The following is a 21,903-nucleotide window of genomic DNA, read 5'->3' on the forward strand; positions in this document are numbered from 1 at the left end:
CCCATCCAAGACGACGAGTTGATCTCGTACATCCTCCATGGGCTGGACGTCGACTACCAGCCGCTCGTCTCAGCTCTCGACGCCCGCGTCACGCCTGTCACCCTCGATGAGCTCTATGCCATGCTGAGCAACTTCGATCAGCGCATGGCCCAATTTCATGGCTCCTCCGGCGGCTACAAGTCCTCGGCCAACGCCGCATCTCACGATCGTGGTCGCGGTCGTGGCTCTCCCCGCACCAAAGGGCGGCCTGGCGGCTCCATCAACGGTGGTGGCTCCTCCAACTCCCACGGCGGCCGCTCCCCCAACTCCAAACCTCGCCGTCGCGGCAGCTCCGCCAGGTCCCGTTCGGATGCCCCTCGCTGTCAAATCTGTGGCAAGCTTGGGCACACGGCCAAAGACTGCTGGTACCGCTACGATGAAGATGACTACGACTCCCAAGACGAGGACAAAGTTGCTGCAGCTGCGGAAGGCTCCTACGGCGTCGACACAAATTGGTACGTCGACAGTGGGGCCACTGACCACATCACCAGCGAGCTCGAGAAGGTGACCAAGCGGGAGAAATACCGCGGCAAGGACCAGATCCACACGGCCAATGGTGCAGGTATGAGGATTCGTCACGTTGGTCATACGGTTATTAAAACTCCCCATCGCAACCTTCATCTAAATAAAATCTTGCATGTCCCTAGTGCTAGTATGAATCTTCTCTCCGTTCATAGAATTGCCATTGATAATCATGTCTTTCTCGAGTTTCATCCTTCTTTCTTTTTGATCAAGGATCAGGCAACGAAGAAAGTGCTTTATCGAGGTAGATGCGTTCGAGGGCTCTACCCATTGCTTCCGGAGTGTCAAAGATTCAATAAACGAGCCTACGGTGTTGCCAAGCTTTCGTCAACCCGATGGCACGATCGATTAGGCCATGCCTCTTTTTCTTTAGTTGAAAGATTGCTTAGGAAAAATAAGCTCCCGTTTGTTGGTGAGCGCAATATTGAAACAGTTTGTGATTCATGTCAACATGCTAAGAGTCATCAGTTACCCTATCCTTTATCAACTAGTGTGTCTACAAAACCATTGCAATTAATCTTTTCTGATGTTTGGGGTCCTGCCCCTAGCTCTGTTGGTCGACACACTTACTATGTGAGCTTTATAGATGACTACAGCAAATATTCCTGGATCTATCTTCTTAAGAAACGATCCGACGTTTTTCAAGTCTTTCAAAACTTTCAAGCTCTCGTTGAGCTCAAGTTTGACAGCAAGATTATTGCTGTTCAATCAGACTGGGGGGAGAGTACGAAAAGTTGAACTCTTTCTTCCAAAATCTTGGTATTTCTCACCATGTATCATGCCCTCATGCTCACCAACAAAACGGCTTTCAGAACGTAAACACCAACACATTGTTGAGGTAGGACTAGCCCTCTTAGCCGGCGCCTCCATGCCCCTCAAGTTTTGGGATGAGCCTTTCCTCACGGCTGTCCACATCATCAACATGCTTCCTAGTCGTGTTATCAATAATGAAACTCTCGTAGAGAGGCTTCTTCATGTCAAACCTGACTACAAGTCACTTCATGTGTTTGGCTGTGCGTGTTGGCCCAATCTTCGTCCCTACAATAATCGTAAGCTCATGTTCCGCTCAAAGCAATGTGCATTTCTTGGCTATAGTCCACTTCATAAAGGTGTCAAGTGCCTTGACATCTCCACCGGCCGTGTCTATATCTCTAGAGATGTGGTTTTTGATGAAACCAAATTTCCTTTTGCTGATCTTCATCCTAATGCCGGCGCTAGACTCCGTCAAGAAATACTTCTTTTGCCACCTCATCTATCCGGCCTTGATCATGGGGGAGAAAATAATTGTGACGAGCCAATGATGACTAACCCTCCTAACCATGCACATGAGCTTTGTGATGATGCAGGAGAAAACGGACGAGAAAATAGAGAAGAAAATGATGCACAAATTACTCCCCAAGTGCCATATTTCATGTGTCACGATGGGGGGAGCAAATCTACCTCGGAGTGCGCTGGATCCGCCTCGGAGTGCGCTACATCCGCCTCGGGATCGTCGCAGGAGCAGCAGCACAGGCAATCTTCGCCGGGATCTGCGCGCGCTGACGCGCCAGAACCGACAGCGGGTCCGCCAGCCCGTGCGACCGGCAGCGACTCCGTGCGTGCCACGCGCCCGTTCGCAGCTGGAGCTGACCCCACGCCTGCCCCGCACCACTCAGCAACCGACAACTGGCAGCATCCGGGTGGTCGAAGCGGCGCGCGCTTTCCGGACGAATCGTGCTGCTACAAGCGGCGTGTTGAGGCGCGGCTGACAGGCGTTGAATTCGGTGCAGATTCGCGCGGGCCCGCGCAATCGCGTGTGCCTGACGAGCAGGTTGGGACGCCGGGATCTTCTGCGTCGCATACAGCACCTGGTTCATGAGGCGAAGCCACAGAAGATCCGGGGCGAGCACGAGGCGAATCTGCCTCAGAGTCTGCAGCGCCCAGATCTCCTGCAGTGTCCGGAACTCCTGTTCCTGGCCCAGGATTCTCTGTGGCTGCCGATTCTGCTGCACCGTTACAACGACAAACACGACTACGACAAGGTGTGATCAAACCTGTTGATTATAAGCATATAACAAAGTATGGCCTAGTTTGTTCTACAGGTGAACCAGGTGAGCCAGCTACACTTGAGCAAGCACTTCATGATGAAAAGTGGAAAAAGGCAATGAAGGAAGAATATTTGGCACTTGAGAAAAATAAGACGTGGCATCTAGTCCCTCCACACCAAGGTAAAAACCTTATTGATTGTAAATGGGTCTTCAGGATAAAAAGGAAATCTGATGGAACCATTGATCGGTACAAGGCAAGACTTGTTGCCAAAGGTTTTAAACAACGGTATGGAATAGACTATGAGGACACCTTTAGTCCCGTTGTTAAAGCTGCAACCATACGCCTTGTTTTTTCCATTGCTGTTTCTAGGGGCTGGAGTCTCAGGCAGCTAGACGTTCAGAATGCGTTTCTGCATGGCATTCTGGAAGAGGAGGTCTATATGAAACAACCTCCTGGGTTTGAAGATGAAAAAGCACCCTCATTTGTATGCAAACTTGACAAAGCACTGCATGGGTTAAAGCAAGCACCAAGGGCATGGTACTCACGCCTCTTTCATAAGATGCAGACACTTGGCTTTGTTCCTTCCAAGTCTGACATGTCACTGTTCATTTACAATAAACTGAACACGTACATATTTGTTCTCATTTATGTTGATGACATTATAGTTACAAGTTCATCTGATGAAGCAATAACTGCATTGTTGAAGGATTTGAGTACAGACTTTGCTCTTAAGGATCTTGGAGATCTTCATTATTTCCTAGGGATTGAAGTGAAGAAACATGATGATGAACTTCATCTCTCTCGGGAAAAATATGCCACTGATTTGGTAAAAAAAGGCTGGCTTGCAAGGTTGTAAACCCTCACCCACTCCTTTGTCAAGTTCTGAAAAACTGTCTCTTATAGAAGGTACACCTCTTAGCAAAGAGGACAACACTAAATATAGGAGCTTAGTTGGTGCATTACAGTACTGAACTTTGACACGACCTGATATCTCGTTTGCTGTCAACAAAGTATGCCAGTTTCTTCATGCACCCACCACTGTTCACTGGACTGCTGCTAAACGTATAGTTCGATATGTCAAAAATACTTTGAGCATTGGTCTCAATTTTAGCAAGTCACCATCTACCTTGGTTAGTGCCTTCTCTAATTCTGACTGGGCAGGCAGCCTGGATGATAGGCGTTCCACTGGTGGATTTGCAGTGTTTTTTTGTCCCAACTTGATCTCATGGAGTGCAAGGAAACATGCAACGGTGTCTAGATCTAGTACAGAGGCAGAATATAAAGCATTGGCAAATGCAACAGCAGAAATTATATGGGTTCAATCTATTCTTAAGGAACTTGGTGTGAAAAATACCAAAGCTCCATGTTTGTGGTGCGATAACCTTGGTGCTACCTATCTGTCTGCCAATCCTGTGTTTCATGCCAGAACAAAACATATAGAGATAGATTTCCATTTTGTCAGAGAAAGAGTTGCTAACAAGCAACTTGACATTCGGTTTGTTCACTCTAAAGATCAAGTTGCCGATGGATTCACCAAGGCTTTGCCCACACGGAGTTTTGAAGATTTCAAGCATAATCTCAACTTGATGAAGTTGTGATTACGGGAGGGTGTTAAACGTAGCATTGTAGAGATAGACTAGGGATAGATGTTTAAATGGTTTCGATGGATATAACCGAATCCTTCCTCTCTCTTATCCCTTCTTCTCCAAGCAATGTAATCTTAACAAACTCTTGTATGCGCTGTTATCCAGGGAGGTGCGCCCCTGCCATATAAACACGCAACGCGTCCCTCCAACGAGGTAAGACGCTTCCCGCATATCGCACATGGTAATCAGAGCCCTTCCTCTCTCCATCTAGCTATCCTGATTCCATCTAGTGCCATAGCCATGTCTTCATCCGGCGCCTTCCAACCTAGCCTCAATGGCTAGGTCACCGAGAAGCTCAACCGCACGAATTACGTGCTCTGGCGCACGCAGGTCACACCCCACCTGCGGGGCGCCGGTGTCTTCGGCTACGTCGACGGCACCTCGCCGGAACTGGCCAGACTCCACGTCACCAAGGACAAAGACGGCAAGGAGACTTCTGAGCCCAACCCTCTCCACCCACTTTGGGTCAAGGAGGACCAACAGGTGCTCGGCTATTTGCTGAGTACGCTGTCCAGGGAGGTCTTGGTTGCGGTCCCCGCGATCACCACGGCGTGTGAACTTTGGTTGGCTTTGGCGGGCATGTTCTCGTCCCAATCCCTTAGCCGCGTCAACAACATCCGGACTGCGCTCATCAATGCGCAGAAGGGCAACCAGTCCGTTGCCTCCTACTTCGCCTCCCTCTGCGGCCTCACTGATGAGCTCGCCGCCACCGGCAAACCCATCCAAGACGACGAGTTGATCTCGTACATCCTCCATGGGCTGGACGTCGACTACCAGCCGCTCGTCTCCGCTCTCGACGCCCGCGTCACGCCTGTCACCCTCGATGAGCTCTATGCCATGCTGAGCAACTTCGATCAGCGCATGGGCCAATTTCATGGCTCCTCCGGTGGCTACAAGTCCTCAGCCAAGGCCGCATCTCGCGGTCGTGGTCGCGGTCGTGGCTCTCCCCGCACCAAAGGGCGGCCTGGCGGCTCCATCAACGGTGGTGGCTCCTCCAACTCCCGCGGCGGCCGCTCCCCCAACTCCAAACCTCGCCGTGGCAGCAGCTCCGCCAGGTCCCGTCTGGAAGCCCCTTGCTGTCAGATCTGGGGCAAGCTTGGGCACACGGCCAAAGACTGCTGGTACCGCTACGATGAAGATGACTACGACTCCCAAGACGAGGACAAACTTGCTGCAACTGCGGAAGGCTCCTACGGCGTCGACACAAATTGGTACGTCGACAGCGGGGCCACTGACCACATCACCAGCGAGCTCGAGAAGATGACCACGTGGGAGAAATACCGCGGCAAGGACCAGATCCACACGGCCAATGGTGCAGGTATGAGGATTCGTCACGTTGGTCATACGGTTATTAAAACTCCCCATCGCAACCTTCATCTAAATAAAATCTTGCATGTCACTAGTGCTAGTATGAATCTTCTCTCCGTTCATAGAATTGCCATTGATAATCATGTCTTTCTCGAGTTTCATCCTTCTTTCTTTTTGATCAAGGATCAGGCAACGAAGAAACTGCTTTATCGAGGTAGATGCGTTCGAGGGCTCTACCCATTGCTTCCGGAGTGTCAAAGATTCAATAAACGAGCCTACGGTGTTGCCAAGCTTTCGTCAACCCGATGGCACGATCGATTAGGCCATGCCTCTTTTTCTTTAGTTGAAAGATTGCTTAGGAAAAATAAGCTCCCGTTTGTTGGTGAGCGCAATATTGAAACAGTTTGTGATTCATGTCAACGTGCTAAGAGTCATCAGTTACCCTATCCTTTATCAACTAGGGTGTCTACAAAACCATTGCAATTAATCTTTTCTGATGTTTGGGGTCCTGCCCCTAGCTCTGTTGGTCGACACACTTACTATGTGAGCTTTATAGATGACTACAACAAATATTCCTGGATCTATCTTCTTAAGAAACGATCCGACGTTTTTCAAGTCTTTCAAAACTCGTTGAGCTCAAGTTTGACAGCAAGATTATTGCTGTTCAATCAGACTGGGGGGAGAGTACGAAAAGTTGAACTCTTTCTTCCAAAATCTTGGTATTTCTCACCATGTATCATGCCCTCATGCTCACCAACAAAATGGCTCTGCAGAACGTAAACACCGACACATTGTTGAGGTAGGACTAGCCCTCTTAGCCGGCGCCTCCATGCCCCTCAAGTTTTGGGATAAGCCTTTCCTCACGGCTGTCCACATCATCAACATGCTTCCTAGTCGTGTTATCAATAATGAAACTCTAGTAGAGAGGCTTCTTCATGTCAAACCTGACTACAAGTCACTTCGTGTGTTTGGCTGTGCGTGTTGGCCCAATCTTCGTCCCTACAATAATCGTAAGCTCATGTTCCGCTCAAAGCAATGTGCGTTTCTTGGCTATAGTCCACTTCATAAAGGTGTCAAGTGCCTTGACATCTCCACCGGCCGTGTCTATATCTCTAGAGATGTGGTTTTTGATGAAACCAAATTTCCTTTTGCTGATCTTCATCCTAATGCCGGCGCTAGACTCCGTCAAGAAATACTTCTTTTGCCACCTCATCTATCCGGCCTTGATCACAGGGGAGAAAATAATTGTGATGATCCAATGATGACTAACCCTCCTAACCATGCACATGAGCTTTGTGATGATGCAGGAGAAAACGTACGAGAAAATAGAGAAGGAAATGATGCACAAATTACTCCCCAAGTGCCATATTTCATGTGTCATGATGGGGGGAGCAAATCTGCCTCGGAGTGCGCTGGATCCGCCTCGGAGTGCGCTAGATCCGCCTCGGGATCGTCACAGGAGCAGCAGCACAGGCAATCTTCGCCGGGATCTGTGCGCGCTGACGCGCCAGAACCGACAGCGGGTCCGCCCGCCCGTGCGACCGGCAGCGACTCCGCGCGTGCCACGCGCCCATTCGCAGCTGGAGCTGACCCCGCGCCTACCCAGCACCACTCAGCAACCGGCAACTAGCAGCATCCGGGTGGTCGAAGCGGCGCGCGCTTTCCGGACGAATCGTGCTGCTACAAGCGGCGTGTTGAGGCGCGGCTGACAGGCGTTGAATTCGGTGCAGATTCGCGCGGGCCCGCGCAATCGCGTGCGCCTGACGAGCAGGTTGGGAGGCCGGGATCTTCTACGACGCATACAGCACCTGGTTCACGAGCCGAAGCCACAGAAGATCCGGGGCGAGCACGAGGCGAATCTGCCTCGGAGTCTGCAGCGCCCAGATCTCCTGCAGTGTCCGGAACTCCTGTTCCTGGCCCAGGATTCTCTGTGGCTGCCGATTCTGCTGCACCGTTACAACGACAAACACGACTACGACAAGGTGTGATCAAACCTGTTGGTTATAAGCATATAACAAAGTATGGCCTAGTTTGTTCTACAGGTGAACCAGGTGAGCCAACTACACTTGAGCAAGCACTTCATGATGAAAAGTGGAAAAAGGCAATGAAGGAAGAATATTTGGCACTTGAGAAAAATAAGACGTGGCATCTAGTCCCTCCACACCAAGGTAAAAACCTTATTGATTGTAAATGGGTCTTCAGGATAAAAAGGAAATCTGATGGAACCATTGATCGGTACAAGGCAAGACTTGTTGCCAAAGGTTTTAAACAACGGTATGGAATAGACTATGAGGACACCTTTAGTCATGTTGTTAAAGCTGCAACCATACGCCTTGTTTTGTCCATTGCTGTTTCTAGGGGCTGGAGTCTCAGGCAGCTAGACGTTCAGAATGCGTTTCTGCATGGCGTTCTGGAAGAGGAGGTCTATATGAAACAACCTCCTGGGTTTGAAGATGAAAAAGCACCCTCATTTGTATGCAAACTTGACAAAGCACTGTATGGGTTAAAGCAAGCACCAAGGGCATGGTACTCACGCCTCTGTCATAAGATGCAGACACTTGGCTTTGTTCCTTCCAAGTCTGACACGTCACTGTTCATTTACAATAAACTGAACACGTACATATTTGTTCTCATTTATGTTGATGACATTATCGTTACAAGTTCATCTGATGAAGCAATAACTGCATTGTTGAAGGATTTGAGTACAGACTTTGCTCTTAAGGATCTTGGAGATCTTCATTATTTCCTAGGGATTGAAATGAAGAAACATGATGATGAACTTCATCTCTCTCAGGAAAAATATGCCACTGATTTGGTAAAAAAGGCTGGCTTGCAAGGTTGTAAACCCTCACCCACTCCTTTGTCAAGTTCTGAAAAAATGTCTCTTACAGAAGGTACACCTCTTAGCAAAGAGGACAACACTAAATATAGGAGCTTGGTTGGTGCATTACAGTACTTAACTCTGACACAACCTGATATCTCGTTTGCTGTCAACAAAGTATGCCAGTTTCTTCATGCACCCACCACTGTTCACTGGACTGCTGCTAAACGTATAGTTCGATATGTCAAAAATACTTTGAGCATTGGTCTCAATTTCAGCAAGTCACCAACTACCTTGGTTAGTGCCTTCTCTGATTCTGACTGGGCAGGCAGCCTGGATGATAGGCGTTCCACTGGTGGATTTGCAGTGTTTTTTGGTCCCAACTTGATCTCATGGAGTGCAAGGAAACAGGCAACGGTGTCTAGATCTAGTACAGAGGCAGAATATAAAGCATTGGCAAATGCAACAGCAGAAATTATATGGGTTCAATCTATTCTTAAGGAACTTGGTGTGAAAAATACCAAAGCTCCATGTTTGTGGTGCGATAACCTTGGTGCTACCTATCTGTCTGCCAATCCTGTGTTTCATGCCAGAACAAAACATATAGAGATAGATTTCCATTTTGTCAGAGAAAGAGTTGCTAACAAGCAACTTGACATTCGGTTTGTTCACTCTAAAGATCAAGTTGCCGATGGATTCACCAAGGCTTTGCCCACACGGAGTTTTGAAGATTTCAAGCATAATCTCAACTTGATAAAGTTGTGATTACGGGAGGATGTTAAACGTAGCATTGTAGAGATAGACTAGGGATAGATGTTTAAATGGTTTCGGTGGATATAACCGAATCCTTCCTCTCTCTTATCCCTTCTTCTCCAAGCAATGTAATCTTAACAAACTCTTGTATGCGCTGTTATCCAGAGAGGTGCGCCCCTGCCATATAAACACGCAACGCGTCCCTCCAACGAGGTAAGACGCTTCCCGCATATCGCACATTGAATTCTTTGTATGCTTTAACGGCATCTCGCTGCTGCCTTGCGTCGCGACGAGCACCGTGGTGCATTGTGCGAGGTCGTGCGCTGCCACAGTAGTGAGGTTTACGAGCAGACCCAGTTTGTCGAGCTCTCGATACATTTTGCCCCTGCAATCCTCCTTTGTTCCATGTCGCAGCGGCAGGCCTCGGTGGTGTGGCTCACACTGGCAATTTTCCTTTGAATGTGCATGCATTTCGTTCCAGCCATATTTGCCATGCAATCAGGGCGATCATTGATTTGGTGCATATTGATGCTTTTGTGGTCAAGCCCGGCCGCGAGTTGAATAGGTGCTTGGATTTGAATTCCGTCAAAGACCTCCTGCGTGTAGAGCAAAATTTGTCCTTGTTGACAAAACTGGAATAGGTGTCTCTGCTTGCTGTGTTTCACACAGTCAGAACCACGCGGGGGTGCACTCTTCTTCTTTTCTTTTTTTGCGTGGTTAAAAGCGATTTCATTTCTTAAGCTGGATGGAGATCCTCTGAACATAGTTGTTGCCATGGTTTTCACTTTCAGTGAGGTTTCGATGAAATTCACTGAATTTACACTTAAATAATTACGTTTCGGCCAAAATATTTCAGCAATTTCAGTACTGCACAAGAATTCAAAAATAAATAAAAATAGTTTTAAAAAATGTCAAAACTTTAAGTGAATTCAAATAAATATTTCATTCATTTGGCTGAAATGCAAAAAGAAATCACTAAAATTCACTGAATTTCGGTGATTTCGGTTGGTGCTGAAATTTTTATGAAACTGGGAATTGAAAACTATGGTTTTGGTTTGTGGTACATTAACAGAGCCAGACCGAAGCCAACTGATGTCCTAGCTTCTACACGACCAAAGGAAGCTAATCTATGACTGGCAATATTTTGGTGCCTGCTAATACGAGCAATAGAGCTACGCCTTTCACCTAAAATTACCTTGACTTCGCTAATCATCATCGCGTTCTGTGACCAGTGCTCAGTCCGTGCCCAGATTGATTGTACCGCATCAAGGCAGTCCATCGCCACATCAACCGGGAGCTGTGACCATTGCATAGCAAAATTCAGACCTCCAAACGAGCCAAGAGCTCCGCTTGTAGAGGTTCGGCGCAGTTGTGCACACTCCTACACACTGACAAGATGATGGCGTCGTTGGTGTCTCTCAGGACCTTGTCAGCGCCCGCCTCACCCAATTCCTCACAGAAAGATCCGTCGACGTTCAGCTTCACACATCCTTGGGCAGGGGGTTGCCACCGCGAAGATGGAGATTTTTAAGAGAAGGTGCCCTGAAAGGTAGCATGAAATAAGATAATGCTTTGACTAATAATTAGGTACGCAATTAGGAGTTTTGCTTTGTACACCCACTTAAAAATTTACATGAATTTAAAGTTACTTAAAAGGGCATTCTCATACATTCATGATCAGCTAAGTCTAATCCCTATTCTTCCAATGCCTTTACCAATAGATCAGAACAATCTATATTTTTGATTGAAAGGGTAATTTCTAATCTTGGAGGCGCTACCAAGGCCTTTAGCTGCGCCCCTCTTTGGGGTCAGGGGGAACCCTACGCCTGGGTCCCCGTACCGGATAGTGACAGCATCACGGTGTCGTCTTCCTTCTTGAAGGCACTATTGCTTGCTCGCAGTGTCCCTGATTTTGGCTCAACGTTGTTTAAATTCTTGTTAGTTTGGCATCACCACTCTTAGCTCGGGTTTGGTAGGTTAGCTGTGATGTATCCTCTGTTCGGGCCGAGCATCCCTTGTCTCTTTGCTCCGAGCACCATGTTCATGCCTGCCTGCGTTCGTGTCATGTGTACTCCACTGTACTCATTCTTCTCCTTCTATCAATGAAATGATACGCAAGTTTTGCATATTTGCGAGAAAAGAATCCTCGTCGTTAATTTGCATCAAATTTGTGAACTTATCTATGGATGTACCAAAGAAAAACTCTGCAATTAGTTAGGAGACGTTACCCTTCAAATAAAACTGCATGTATTCTCCCGCAATTCAATAATACACATTGAGGGTTTGAGGATAATAGTTAATTATTAGGGAAAAGAGAAGAAGGAATGAAACCGTACTTCTTTTAAATTGGCTTGCAGGAATCTTTGAAGAGGTTGATGGGGTGGTTCCAATGAATGCTCCGCAAAACTGTAAGATGACTTGCCATGATATACAACAAGAGTTGATCAAAAGTTGTGCCCAACTAACTACTAAACTAGTCATTGAAGATCTTGATGGTGAACATTTTGCAATACTTGCAGACGAGTCTAGTGATGTGTACCAGAATGAACAGCAAGTTGTTTGCTTGTGTTATGTGGATATGAAAGGAAGGACAGTTGTGAGAGTTCTTGGTCTTGCCATGTTGAAGACACTTCCTCTTTCAAACTTAAAGCTACAATTGAGGACATGCTTATGACATACAATCTGAGCTTTGCAATGGTCCGTGGGCAAGGATATGACGGGGCTAGTAACATGAAAGGTAATGCTAATGGCCTGAAGAAACTAATCATGGATGAGTCTCCTTATGCCTATTATGTCCATTGTTTTGCCCATCAACTACAATTAACTCTTGTTGCCGTTGCAAATAAGAGTGGTGATTCTTATTGGTTCTTTCAACAGCTGGCATGTTTGCTAAATGTTCTAGGTTATTCTTGTAAAAGATGAGAATGCTTTGAATAGCTCAAGCTGAGGAACTTATTGCTGCATTAGAGTTGGAAGAAGTAGAAACCGGGACAGGTTTGAATCAAGTAATGGGTATTGGAAGGCCATATGATACTCTTTGGGGCTCTCACTACAAGACTATCAACCATGTTATCTCTATGCATCCCGCAATAAGGTGTGTTCTCATCAATATTACAAAAGAGTATAATGACACGGAGGCTATGGCAGCAATGACTATGTTGACATCATTTCGGACAATTGAATTTATTTTCATGTCACACTTGATGCAAGAAATATTTGAACACACCGATGACTTGAGTAGAGCTTTGCAAAAGAAAGAAGATATTGTTAATACTAGGAAGATTGTTGATCTCACAAAGCTACACTTGCAATGCTTGTGAGAAGATGAAGGGTGGAATGATTTTCTTCATAATGTCACTTCTTTTTGTGTAAAGCACAAGATCAAAGTTGTTGACATGCTTTATTATCCTGCCGGGAGACCCAAAAGAGGGTTCTTTAATGGCGCAAAGAATTATCATCGCTTCAAGGTTGAAATGTTTGCGGGTGTCATTGATACGAAACTTCAAGAGTGGATGCAAGATTTGATGAGGTAAACACTGAAGTGTTTACTTGCATTAAGCATTCAGTCCACGTGATTCATTTGTTGCTTATGATAAAGAGAAGTTGGTTAGGTTTGCTAGAAAGTTTTATGCTAAGGATTTCACAAATGATGAATTGTCAAGACTTTCATGGCAACTAAGCATGCAAATTTCTCGTGTGCATATGGATAAAAGGTTTAGCAATTTGAAGAATCTATGTGAGCTTTCAGTTTTGATGGTTGAGACAAGAAAAAAGTGAACAATATTATACTGTTTACAAACTTCTTAAGTTGGTGCTCATTCTTCCGGTAGCCACTGCTAGCATTGAGAGGGTATTTTCCTCAATGAAATACGTGAATAATATGCTAAGAAACAAAATGGGTGATGAATATTGGAACAATTGCTTGGTTACATTCGTTGAGAGAGAATTCTTCAAGCAAGTGAAAGATGAGGATGTCATCAATCTCTTCCAAAAAGGAAATCATAAAGTTACATTGCAGTTTCCTTTGTCATTTGTAATCTTTCTTACCACAATGATATTTTTCTACTATTATCGTTGTATAGTCATTGAGTCATTGATGTTTCCATCTTACTATACATTTATTGTTCTATTATATTGCTTTGGCAATTTTTTTACAAGAATACCTAGTAGCAAATTCCTGGCTCCGCCACTGCTTGGGAACCACGAGGAGGGTATCATCATTGGTGAGGTCAGACAGGAAGATCTCACACTGGCCCACGCTGAGCTACATGGCAGCCCACACCATGGCATCGAGGGTCAACTTGGGGTGAAACGGCGGGACGAGCCACAGACGCCCGTGCAGATTGATGTGGCGCCACGGCTCCGGCTCCTCCCGGGCGGCCCATTGCCAGGAGCAGCACACGCCGGCCGCGCCGTTGAGCAGGAGCTCGGCCTAGTCCAGCCTGTGGAGGACACGGGACATCAGGTCCGGGTGCAACTCCTCCCATTCCCTTTCCGGCAATGACACGGGCATGAACTTGAACACCGACACGTGGAACGTCTGTGTTTTTTTCTTGGATTACGGCTTCGTGGTGCCGCCACCCTCCCAGCAGTGATGATGTCGGCATTTCGGTTGCGATGTGAATGACATGGCGAGCTGGCAGTATGTAGGTCGATTTGCTGGCCTGATCATGGCCCGTCTAAAATGTTGAGATATCTATTGCGCTATAAGAGCAAGTACAAAAATGGGCCTATATATGACAAGGAAACATCATATATAGCCATCAATTGGCTATACTATTAACCATGCTCTAACGGGCTATAGAGATTCCAAGGCAGCTGTCCACGGTAAGGCATTGGCCAAGCTCTTCTGACCTGTTTGGTTTTGCCCTAAAAAGTAACAAGTTGAGAATTGGCATTTTGTACTTCTACGTGGCACCATTTACGGGTCATTGGCAGCAAACTGAACGGGTCTATGGAGAATTTTGTGGTGCATCAGTTTTAGCATTACCAAATGTTGGCTAATTAAGCAAGCCAAACGAGCCTCTCTTTGTTGTGTGTGATTCCAGAATTTGATGTAAAGCTGAGTTAACAATCTGCTTGTGCTAGGGGTAGGAAGGTTTTGCACCGGGAGAAGATGACAAATGTTTCAGTCAGAAGGTAAAGGAATTAGAAAATAAAGAACACAATTTGGCACATTCACCTCACAAGCACTTAAACTAGTTTTGAGCGAAATGAAACAAAAGATGTAAAAAAAAATCAGGAGTATATTATTGAGCGAGTTTGCACGCCTTTGAGAGAGGGCATTGAAACATTATTGACATATGTACACCCTTACATTAGCTTAAGTACCTACGCATGCTCTTGATGTCAAGGATATTCTCATATTCTTCGAGATTGGCATCATCAACATCATCACCGTCACCAAGGTAGTAGCAGTAATCATAATAGGGATCGTCTTGGTAATGCAGATATGACCAGGTACGACAGTAGTTACATCTGGGCTTGTAGGGATGGCAGCAGTTACAACCAGTATAGTCATTGTAATAGTTGCTCCAGTACCAATAAAGGTCATTCATGCTCATCCAGGCAAGATTTTCTGGTGGGTTATCAATGGCAATAGGGTCGCACACTGACATGTTAAGGTACTCTAGGTCATGGCAATTGTCTAGGATAGATAGCAGAACTTCCCTACCGAAGGTGCAACCGACAACATCCAAGGAACGTAGTTTGCGCATCCTTGGAGCCGCAAATGTTATCGCATAACCAGCATGGCAGTTCTTTCCCGAGACATGTCTGAAGTGCTTTAGCAGTGGGCATGCTGTAGCGACAAGTTCATATACCTCCCTACTATATATTTGCGGACATTTCGAAATCTCGAGCTCCTCAAGTAGAGGTAACATCTTAATCACCGCCGCAAATCCTTCATCGGAGACATAGCACCTATGGAGATGGAGGCACTTTAGCGCAGGTGCCCTGCAATATATGACAAATAAATAATTAAGAATGCAATTAATCAAAGAGAAAGAAATGAAGATGCATCGTATTTTCCCTAGTTAATCCAACCAAACTATAAAAAAAACCCTAACAACGGGGGACAGACTTTCGGAAGGTTTGGGATATATATTAATTATTAGGGAAAGAAAGGAAGGAAGAAATCTTACTGCTTGGCGAGCAAGAGGAGGATATCGTCGTCGGCGAGGTTGGTCAGGAAGGCCTCGCACTGGCCCTGGCTAAGCCGCAGGGCGGCCCGCACCATGGCCTCGAGGCTGAACTTGGGGTGGAACGGCGGTACGAACCACAGGCCGCCGCGCAGGTCGATGCAGCGCCACAACTCCGGCTCTTCCCGGGCGGCCCGCCGCCAGGAGCGGCACACGCCCGCCACGCCGCCGAGCAGGAGCTCGGCCTGGTCCAGCTTGTGGAAGATGCAGGAGATCAGGTCAGGGTGCAGCTCCGCCCAGTCCCTCTCTGGCAGCGGGACCGGCGTGAACCAGAACACAGACACGTGGTACGTCCGTGTCTTTTTCTTGGATCGACGGCTTCGTGGTGCCGCCGCCGGCGGCGGCGACGGCGGTGACGATGGCATCGTGTGTGCGATGTGAACGATGTGGCGAGCTGGAACTGGCTTCGATATCGGTGGATCCATGGGATGGTTTTATAGAGTGTGCGCGCGGTACGTAGGTCGGTTTGCTGGCCTGATCACAGCCCGTGTAAAAACGTCGCTGTTATCTGATTCTGACAGACGTAACAGATTGGAGATCCACTTTTTCCGGAGCGACTTGAACCGCTCCCGATCCACATTTTCGGGCGACCTTCATAAAAGGTTACCAAACATGCCGAATGAACAGGGACATCAACCATACTATGCCTGATCGATGCACCCAGAGACCCGGATAATTGGCATGCAGGAGGATTACCATCACAAACACACTAGAGTACTGTTACGCCATGCAGAAGAAACGGGATTTGTAATCTGGGATGCACGCCACTGATATAGATTGCTAGCCTATGGTCGGAACAAATATATGTCATCACAAACTTGATTAAAACACATAGTAGCAAGTCCAAAATCCCAATTTCGTCATGTTCGATTTTATTCGTTCGTCCACAAATAAGATGTAGCTACGATAAATGTAAATTTCTCGCACATGTACACGGGCCATAAATGTATCTTACTCTAATCTGACTCATTAGGCGTTTCAATAGAATATGCTGGGATATCATGCACAATTAATGGCAGAACCAAGGTCAATGTGATGATCCCCGTGAAGATGGGACGGCGAAAGATGACGTCGGCGGATCGAAGAGCATGCGTATGCAGTGCGTGTTGTGGGTTGGCTAGACCTGTTCATGCTCTCGGCTCACCGCGGGGCAGCCTCGTGAGGCCAGCAGATTAGATGGTGTGAATTGGTGCGGTCAGAGCACATCATCAAGCTTGTTGGTGTAGCGACATAGATCGCCAGGAAGGTGGCTTTGGGTTGATCCTTGTATTTATTTTGTCAGACTCTGTTCAGTAACACAATAAAGATGGATGTATGCATCACTCGATGCAGAGGCCGAGGGTTATCCTTCTTTTCAAAAAAAAATTATTGCAACCTCATCTTTTGTTTAATGCAAAAACTAGCTAGCAGGGACAAGATTACATAGAAAACAATATGAGGCTAAAGATTACCAAACATGCTGGGAAAAGGACAACCATGTTTGGTAATCTTCAGCCTCATATTGTTTCACAACCATACCAGATAAATGTTAGGCCGTGCAGAACAATATTAACAAACTAGGGATGCACACTATCCGATGATTGAAGCAGATGCCACCGGATAAAATGATTAAACACATAGTCCAAATACCAATCTTGATGTGCACTGAAACTGCAATTCTGTTCGGTTGTTCCATAGATATAAGATGTATGTCAACATTGCACTAGTACATTGCCCCTAATGAAGCTATATAGTCACTAACATGTTTGGTAGTCTTCCTACATGCTTGTTATCTGGGATTGGGAGCATCAATCAGATTCAAGCAAGGTTTGCTTGATGCTCCTGTTCATCCATACCTTTTTGCCTTGTGTTGTCCATTCTTGTTCTTTTGATTAGCTGTACTGAAAATAGAACCAGCATACATGATTTCAGTTGTGTTGTTGATCCAAGCTGAGCTCATATCAGGCGCTTAGTTCATCTATGTTCTCTAGATCATGCAACCTTTTGATACTAGTTCAGTTCAGTAACTTAAGTTTAGTCATCTGTTGCTGCTATCTATGTTTAATTTGCGGAGAACCGTGGCTATATTAAATTTATATGGATCATCACAAAAGCACATGAATATTATTACACCATGTAGAAGAAACCACGATTCACAAATGGGGGGTGCACGCAGGGGCTGAGCTACGTAGATTCCTGAGGGGGCTGTGCCCCCCCCCCCCCCCCCCCCCCCCCCCCCCCCTCTCACATACAACAATTTGTGAACTTGGGAAGTTCCTCTCCCACAATCATGTTGCCTAGGCTATAAAAGTGTATCTGTGACAACTACCACCGCTTTACAACTGACAGCTAAGTATGTTGGATTTTGATCGCTAGATCAAACCGCCCAGGAACTATGCAGGCGAAGTGCAAAGCTAGCTAGACGCAAGCTAGCCTCACGAAGCAGACAAGCACACAGCTTAATTGAAAAGTGCCCAGCACATGCACGTCAAGCCGGAGCCTCCTCGTACATGAGCTTGAGGTAGCGCTTCGATCGCTCAGACTTCAGCGTCGTCGACGGAAACCACTTAGCGAACAAATAAGCTGATCGGGAAGACTTTTGTTGATTGCAACAGGGGCGTGTCGCTCCTGAGCTTTTTATTGCTTTGAACTGTTTCGTTGTGGTACAAGGGGCAGGGTACAAGCATATATATATGTATAGGACAGCCTAGTAGCTAACCGACTTGTACTAGTAATACTAATCCTACTCGGTATCATATATGCTGTACCACTCGGACACATACGCTAATGTGTACTAGGACGTCGGGTTTAATCTCAATAAAGTACCTCTCTATTTTTTACGCAAGAACATTTAAACTACAAGTGTACCCACCACGTCGTCATCCTTTAGGCTCCATTTTCCTCATGCCTCTAGCCAAAACTTTCTAAGTAAGCTTCAGATTAGGCAATGGAATACTGGGGCTTGTTTCTCTTTTCCTGCACTTGCTGACTTTCTTTTCTTTTGCTTCTCGTACCCTTCTTGGGTGCTCTCTGTGACTGGCCTTCCCTTCTAATCAATGAATTTGACAGAGCATCTGCCAACATTCGAAAAAATAAATACTGGGGCTTGCTGCTTGTTTCTCTTCATCTCTCTCCCTCATCCTCCTCTCTATCACTCCCCCACGCGTCTTTCTCTTTCCCCCTCCTATCTCTCTCTCTCTCTCTCAGTGCAAGCAGTGTGTTCTTTCATCCCCCCTCTGTCCCTCTCCGATTTATGTTGTCAGGGGTGCAATAGAGGTCGAATAAGCGACATTAAGGTACAACTCTTTGATTTGCTTCTAAGCTTACACAATTGTACCTTCATGCCTTGCAGAAGGTGTTTTCCTTTTCTCTGACTAATTAGCTTTGCTGATCATAAATTTGTGAACTGGGTAAAAGAATAAAGTGAAATATGTTGTGTGTTGGGACAAACCCCGGACTACCTCGCTATCACACTCGCATAGACGTAGGTGAAAGAAAAGGGACACAAATATTTTCCGACGCATAAACGCCTCGCCGCACGAACGACGCCTCGGCCTCATGAACAGTCTTACTTTACTGGCCACACATCTCAGCTCGGTTCATACCGTCAGCGTGGCTTGGCAACACACCCGCGCAGTACATCAATACATAGTGGGGGTTTTTATACCCAGAGGCGCACACACGCACACGGCCACCACACACGCCACTAACACGCACTAAGCTAGCTAACTAACCTCATCCAGCTGACAACTCATGCATGCATGCTGCTCGCCGATAAAGCCGATTCTGAAGCTGCTGGACTTAGCGCCCATGCCAGCCGGACACGGCTTACCTGCTCCCGCGCCTCTGCTCCCATCCGTGCTCCCCCGCATCGGACGCTCCTCCTTTTATCCCGAAGCGTTATTTTCTTTTGAAATATTCCCGGAGTAGTAAAATACAAAAGTGGCCATCGCTGCCGCTCTCATCTTTCCCGGAGCAGCGGCGACCAATGGCGCTGGCGCATCCATGTACATGTGAGCAGCGGACTAACACCTAAGCAGATGTGCAACTGTGCAAGCCTGCATGATGGCCATGTCGAGGACGCTCACAAATTTACTCTCGTCAAACTCCTCGGCGATGGGCGGATGGCCTGACAGGTTGTGAAGAGAACGAACCTGAACTTGAGGATTGGCTCTGTAGTTTTTGAACTTTGCAGTATAGCTTCCGGCATGCTCCCATGGGATGGCATCAGGCGCAGCCAATCGAGCACATGGACATCGGGGGGAAGCCCTCGGAGGCTCGGAAAGCGCAGCAACCAAGAGGCTCATAATGCGTCCGATCCTGGCAGCCGCCAAGATCATCGTCGGCTCGTCGCGTGCACCACCGCGTCTTGAGCCTCCGACACAGAATGACGCGCCAGCGCTATTGGTCGCCGCTGCTCTGGGGAAGATGGGAGCGCCAGCGACGGCCGCCAGATAAAGAAGCGCCGGTAGCGCCGGGCAAGACTGGTACTTCCGACTTTTTTTATTTATTACTTCAAAAGAAAATAACGCTTCGGGATAAAAGAAGGAACGTCCGATGCGGGGGAGCACGGATGGGAGCAGAGGCGCGGGAGCAAGCAAGCCGCGTCGCACGTTCCTCCTTTTATCCCTAAGTGTTATTTCCTTTTCTTTTGACTAGCAAAAATGCATGTGCGTTGTAACGGGTGAAAACAGCCCAGACGCCCTCATCCATTGAGCATGACTAAAAACCTCACCCTCATGCCCCTAACATAATAAATATGACGAATACCTCATTCTCAGGTCCACATCTTCCATTTCAATATGACATGACACCCATGTTTCCGCTTGTCCTCTTTGCGTCCTCGTCGCCGGTGGACGCAGTACCAGCTGTCACTAACCAAGGTTGGTCAGATCCAATAGCTGGATCGTGGAGCCTCCTTCGGATCCGGTGAAATCAAGAGCATTGAGCAAAGATTTTTTTATCATCCGGCTAATATAATAGGGAAAAGCACCGCACATAATATATCTGTGTTATCATGTAAATTGAATAGAGTGTTATCATGTAAACTGATTAGTGTGTGTCAGGTAGGCCATGAAATCTTAGTTGGACTCCTATTTTTTAGGTGTATTTGGACTCTTTATGCATTGTGACAGGTGTCACTGGGCCGAGCGAGGCTGGTCATACCTGAAGACACGATGAAGAAAAATATTCCTTTCGTATCCCTTGTTTAACAGACCGAACTAAAACAATGCATCGGGGGCATATTTCAAAAAATCAGCTAGTTTTATTAGTAGTATAGATAAAAAAAGTTAGCTACAGTACCGCCTAGTTTTCAAAAAGTATTCATGTTTTGAAAAAATGTTTGCCTTTTCAAATTCAAAGTCCAAAAAATATTTGTGTTTCAAAAAATGTTCGCAAATTTAGAAGAAACATTCACTATAGTACCTCCTAGTTTTTAAAAATTGTTCGTGTCTTAAAACAATATTCAGCTTTAAAAAAACAAAAAACCATTTTATTTTTAAATGTTCAAGATTAAATTTATTGTTCAGAACTTTGCAAAATATTTGTGTTCTAAAATATATTCCTCTTTGGAAAAAATATTTTTGTTTTGCACTCGGTATATGACACGGCTATAGCTTAATTTGCGAAGTCACGCTACCAAGTAACAGCAATCCTCATTTAGTAGAGTGGCTAGCAGTTTGAGGCCCTGTTTGGTTCAGCTTTTATCGACGGATTCCGCTGCCGCGCAGCAGAATCTGAACCAAAGGGAGAACCCAGCAGAATCCGATTTCAGAAATCCGTTGCCAAAATCTGAACCAAAAGCGGAAGCAATCCAGAACGTGCTTTCCAAAATCTGATTCCGTTGCGGGCCAAAATCTGAAGAAAAAAATTGTATCAGCTGGTTTGTCAAATGACCTACATCTTTTTCACATCAGATTTTTCACAGCTGTTTTTCCACAGCATATTTTTCACAGCTGCTTTTAAAAATCCAGAGCCGAACCAAACAGGGTCTGAGGTGTCCAACGTGAGCACCTGGGTTCGATTCCTAGCGAAGCTATTTTTTTCTTGAACGTTTTTCGCTGTTGGTACAGGATCCGCTAATGGGCCGGCCCATCCCGGTTCTGTGCGTCGTAGTTGTTTTGGCAGAAACAAATCGGAGAACGTGGGTGCGTTGACGTACGAAAAAACATGGGTTCGATTCCTAGCGAAGCTATTTTATTTCTTGGACCTTTTTCGCTGTTGGTACAGGATCCGCTAATGGGCCGGCCCATCCCGGTTCTGTGCGTCGTAGTTGTTTTGGCAGAAACAAATCGGAGAACGTGGGTGCGTTGACGTACGAAAAAAACATGCGGGTCCCATCATAAACCAAAAAAAGTGGAGAAACAGTCCTCCCTTAAATATTAGGTAAAGATAAAGATAAAGATAGAGATAAAGATAAAGAGGTAAAGATAAAGATAAAGATTAGGTAAAGAAATAGGGAGGAGGGAAAGCACGCATTGACGGCTTGAGTCAGCGACCTGACGTGTGTGCCCTTTCTGAGGTCAACTCAGTCAAAACCACCCTTGTTGGCGAAAACTGGCTTATGCCAAGCTCAGGGTTGAGTCTTGAACGAGATGGAAAGTTG

General features: G+C 46.4%; 1 protein-coding gene and 2 pseudogenes across 1 annotated transcript; 2 read left to right on the forward strand and 1 right to left on the reverse strand.

Annotated features, from left to right (window-relative positions):
- LOC123132808 (uncharacterized) lies at nt 1-139 on the forward strand (annotated as a pseudogene).
- A 4,813-nt stretch (nt 140-4,952) lies between these two features.
- On the forward strand, nt 4,953-5,091 carry LOC123132805 (uncharacterized; annotated as a pseudogene).
- A 9,209-nt stretch (nt 5,092-14,300) lies between these two features.
- LOC123130122 (putative F-box/LRR-repeat protein 23) lies at nt 14,301-15,727 on the reverse strand. The gene is made up of 2 exons (XM_044550070.1): nt 15,261-15,727; nt 14,301-15,072 (listed from the first exon to the last, which is right to left on the reverse strand). The coding sequence occupies exons 1-2, from the start codon at nt 15,680-15,682 to the stop codon at nt 14,436-14,438; spliced, it is 1,059 nt and encodes a 352-aa protein (XP_044406005.1). The 5' UTR covers nt 15,683-15,727; the 3' UTR covers nt 14,301-14,435.
- Nucleotides 15,728-21,903: the final 6,176 nt, after the last annotated feature.

The sequence above is a fragment of the Triticum aestivum genome, chromosome 6A, assembly GCF_018294505.1.
Source record: "Triticum aestivum cultivar Chinese Spring chromosome 6A, IWGSC CS RefSeq v2.1, whole genome shotgun sequence".
Taxonomy (NCBI): Eukaryota; Viridiplantae; Streptophyta; class Magnoliopsida; order Poales; family Poaceae; genus Triticum; species Triticum aestivum.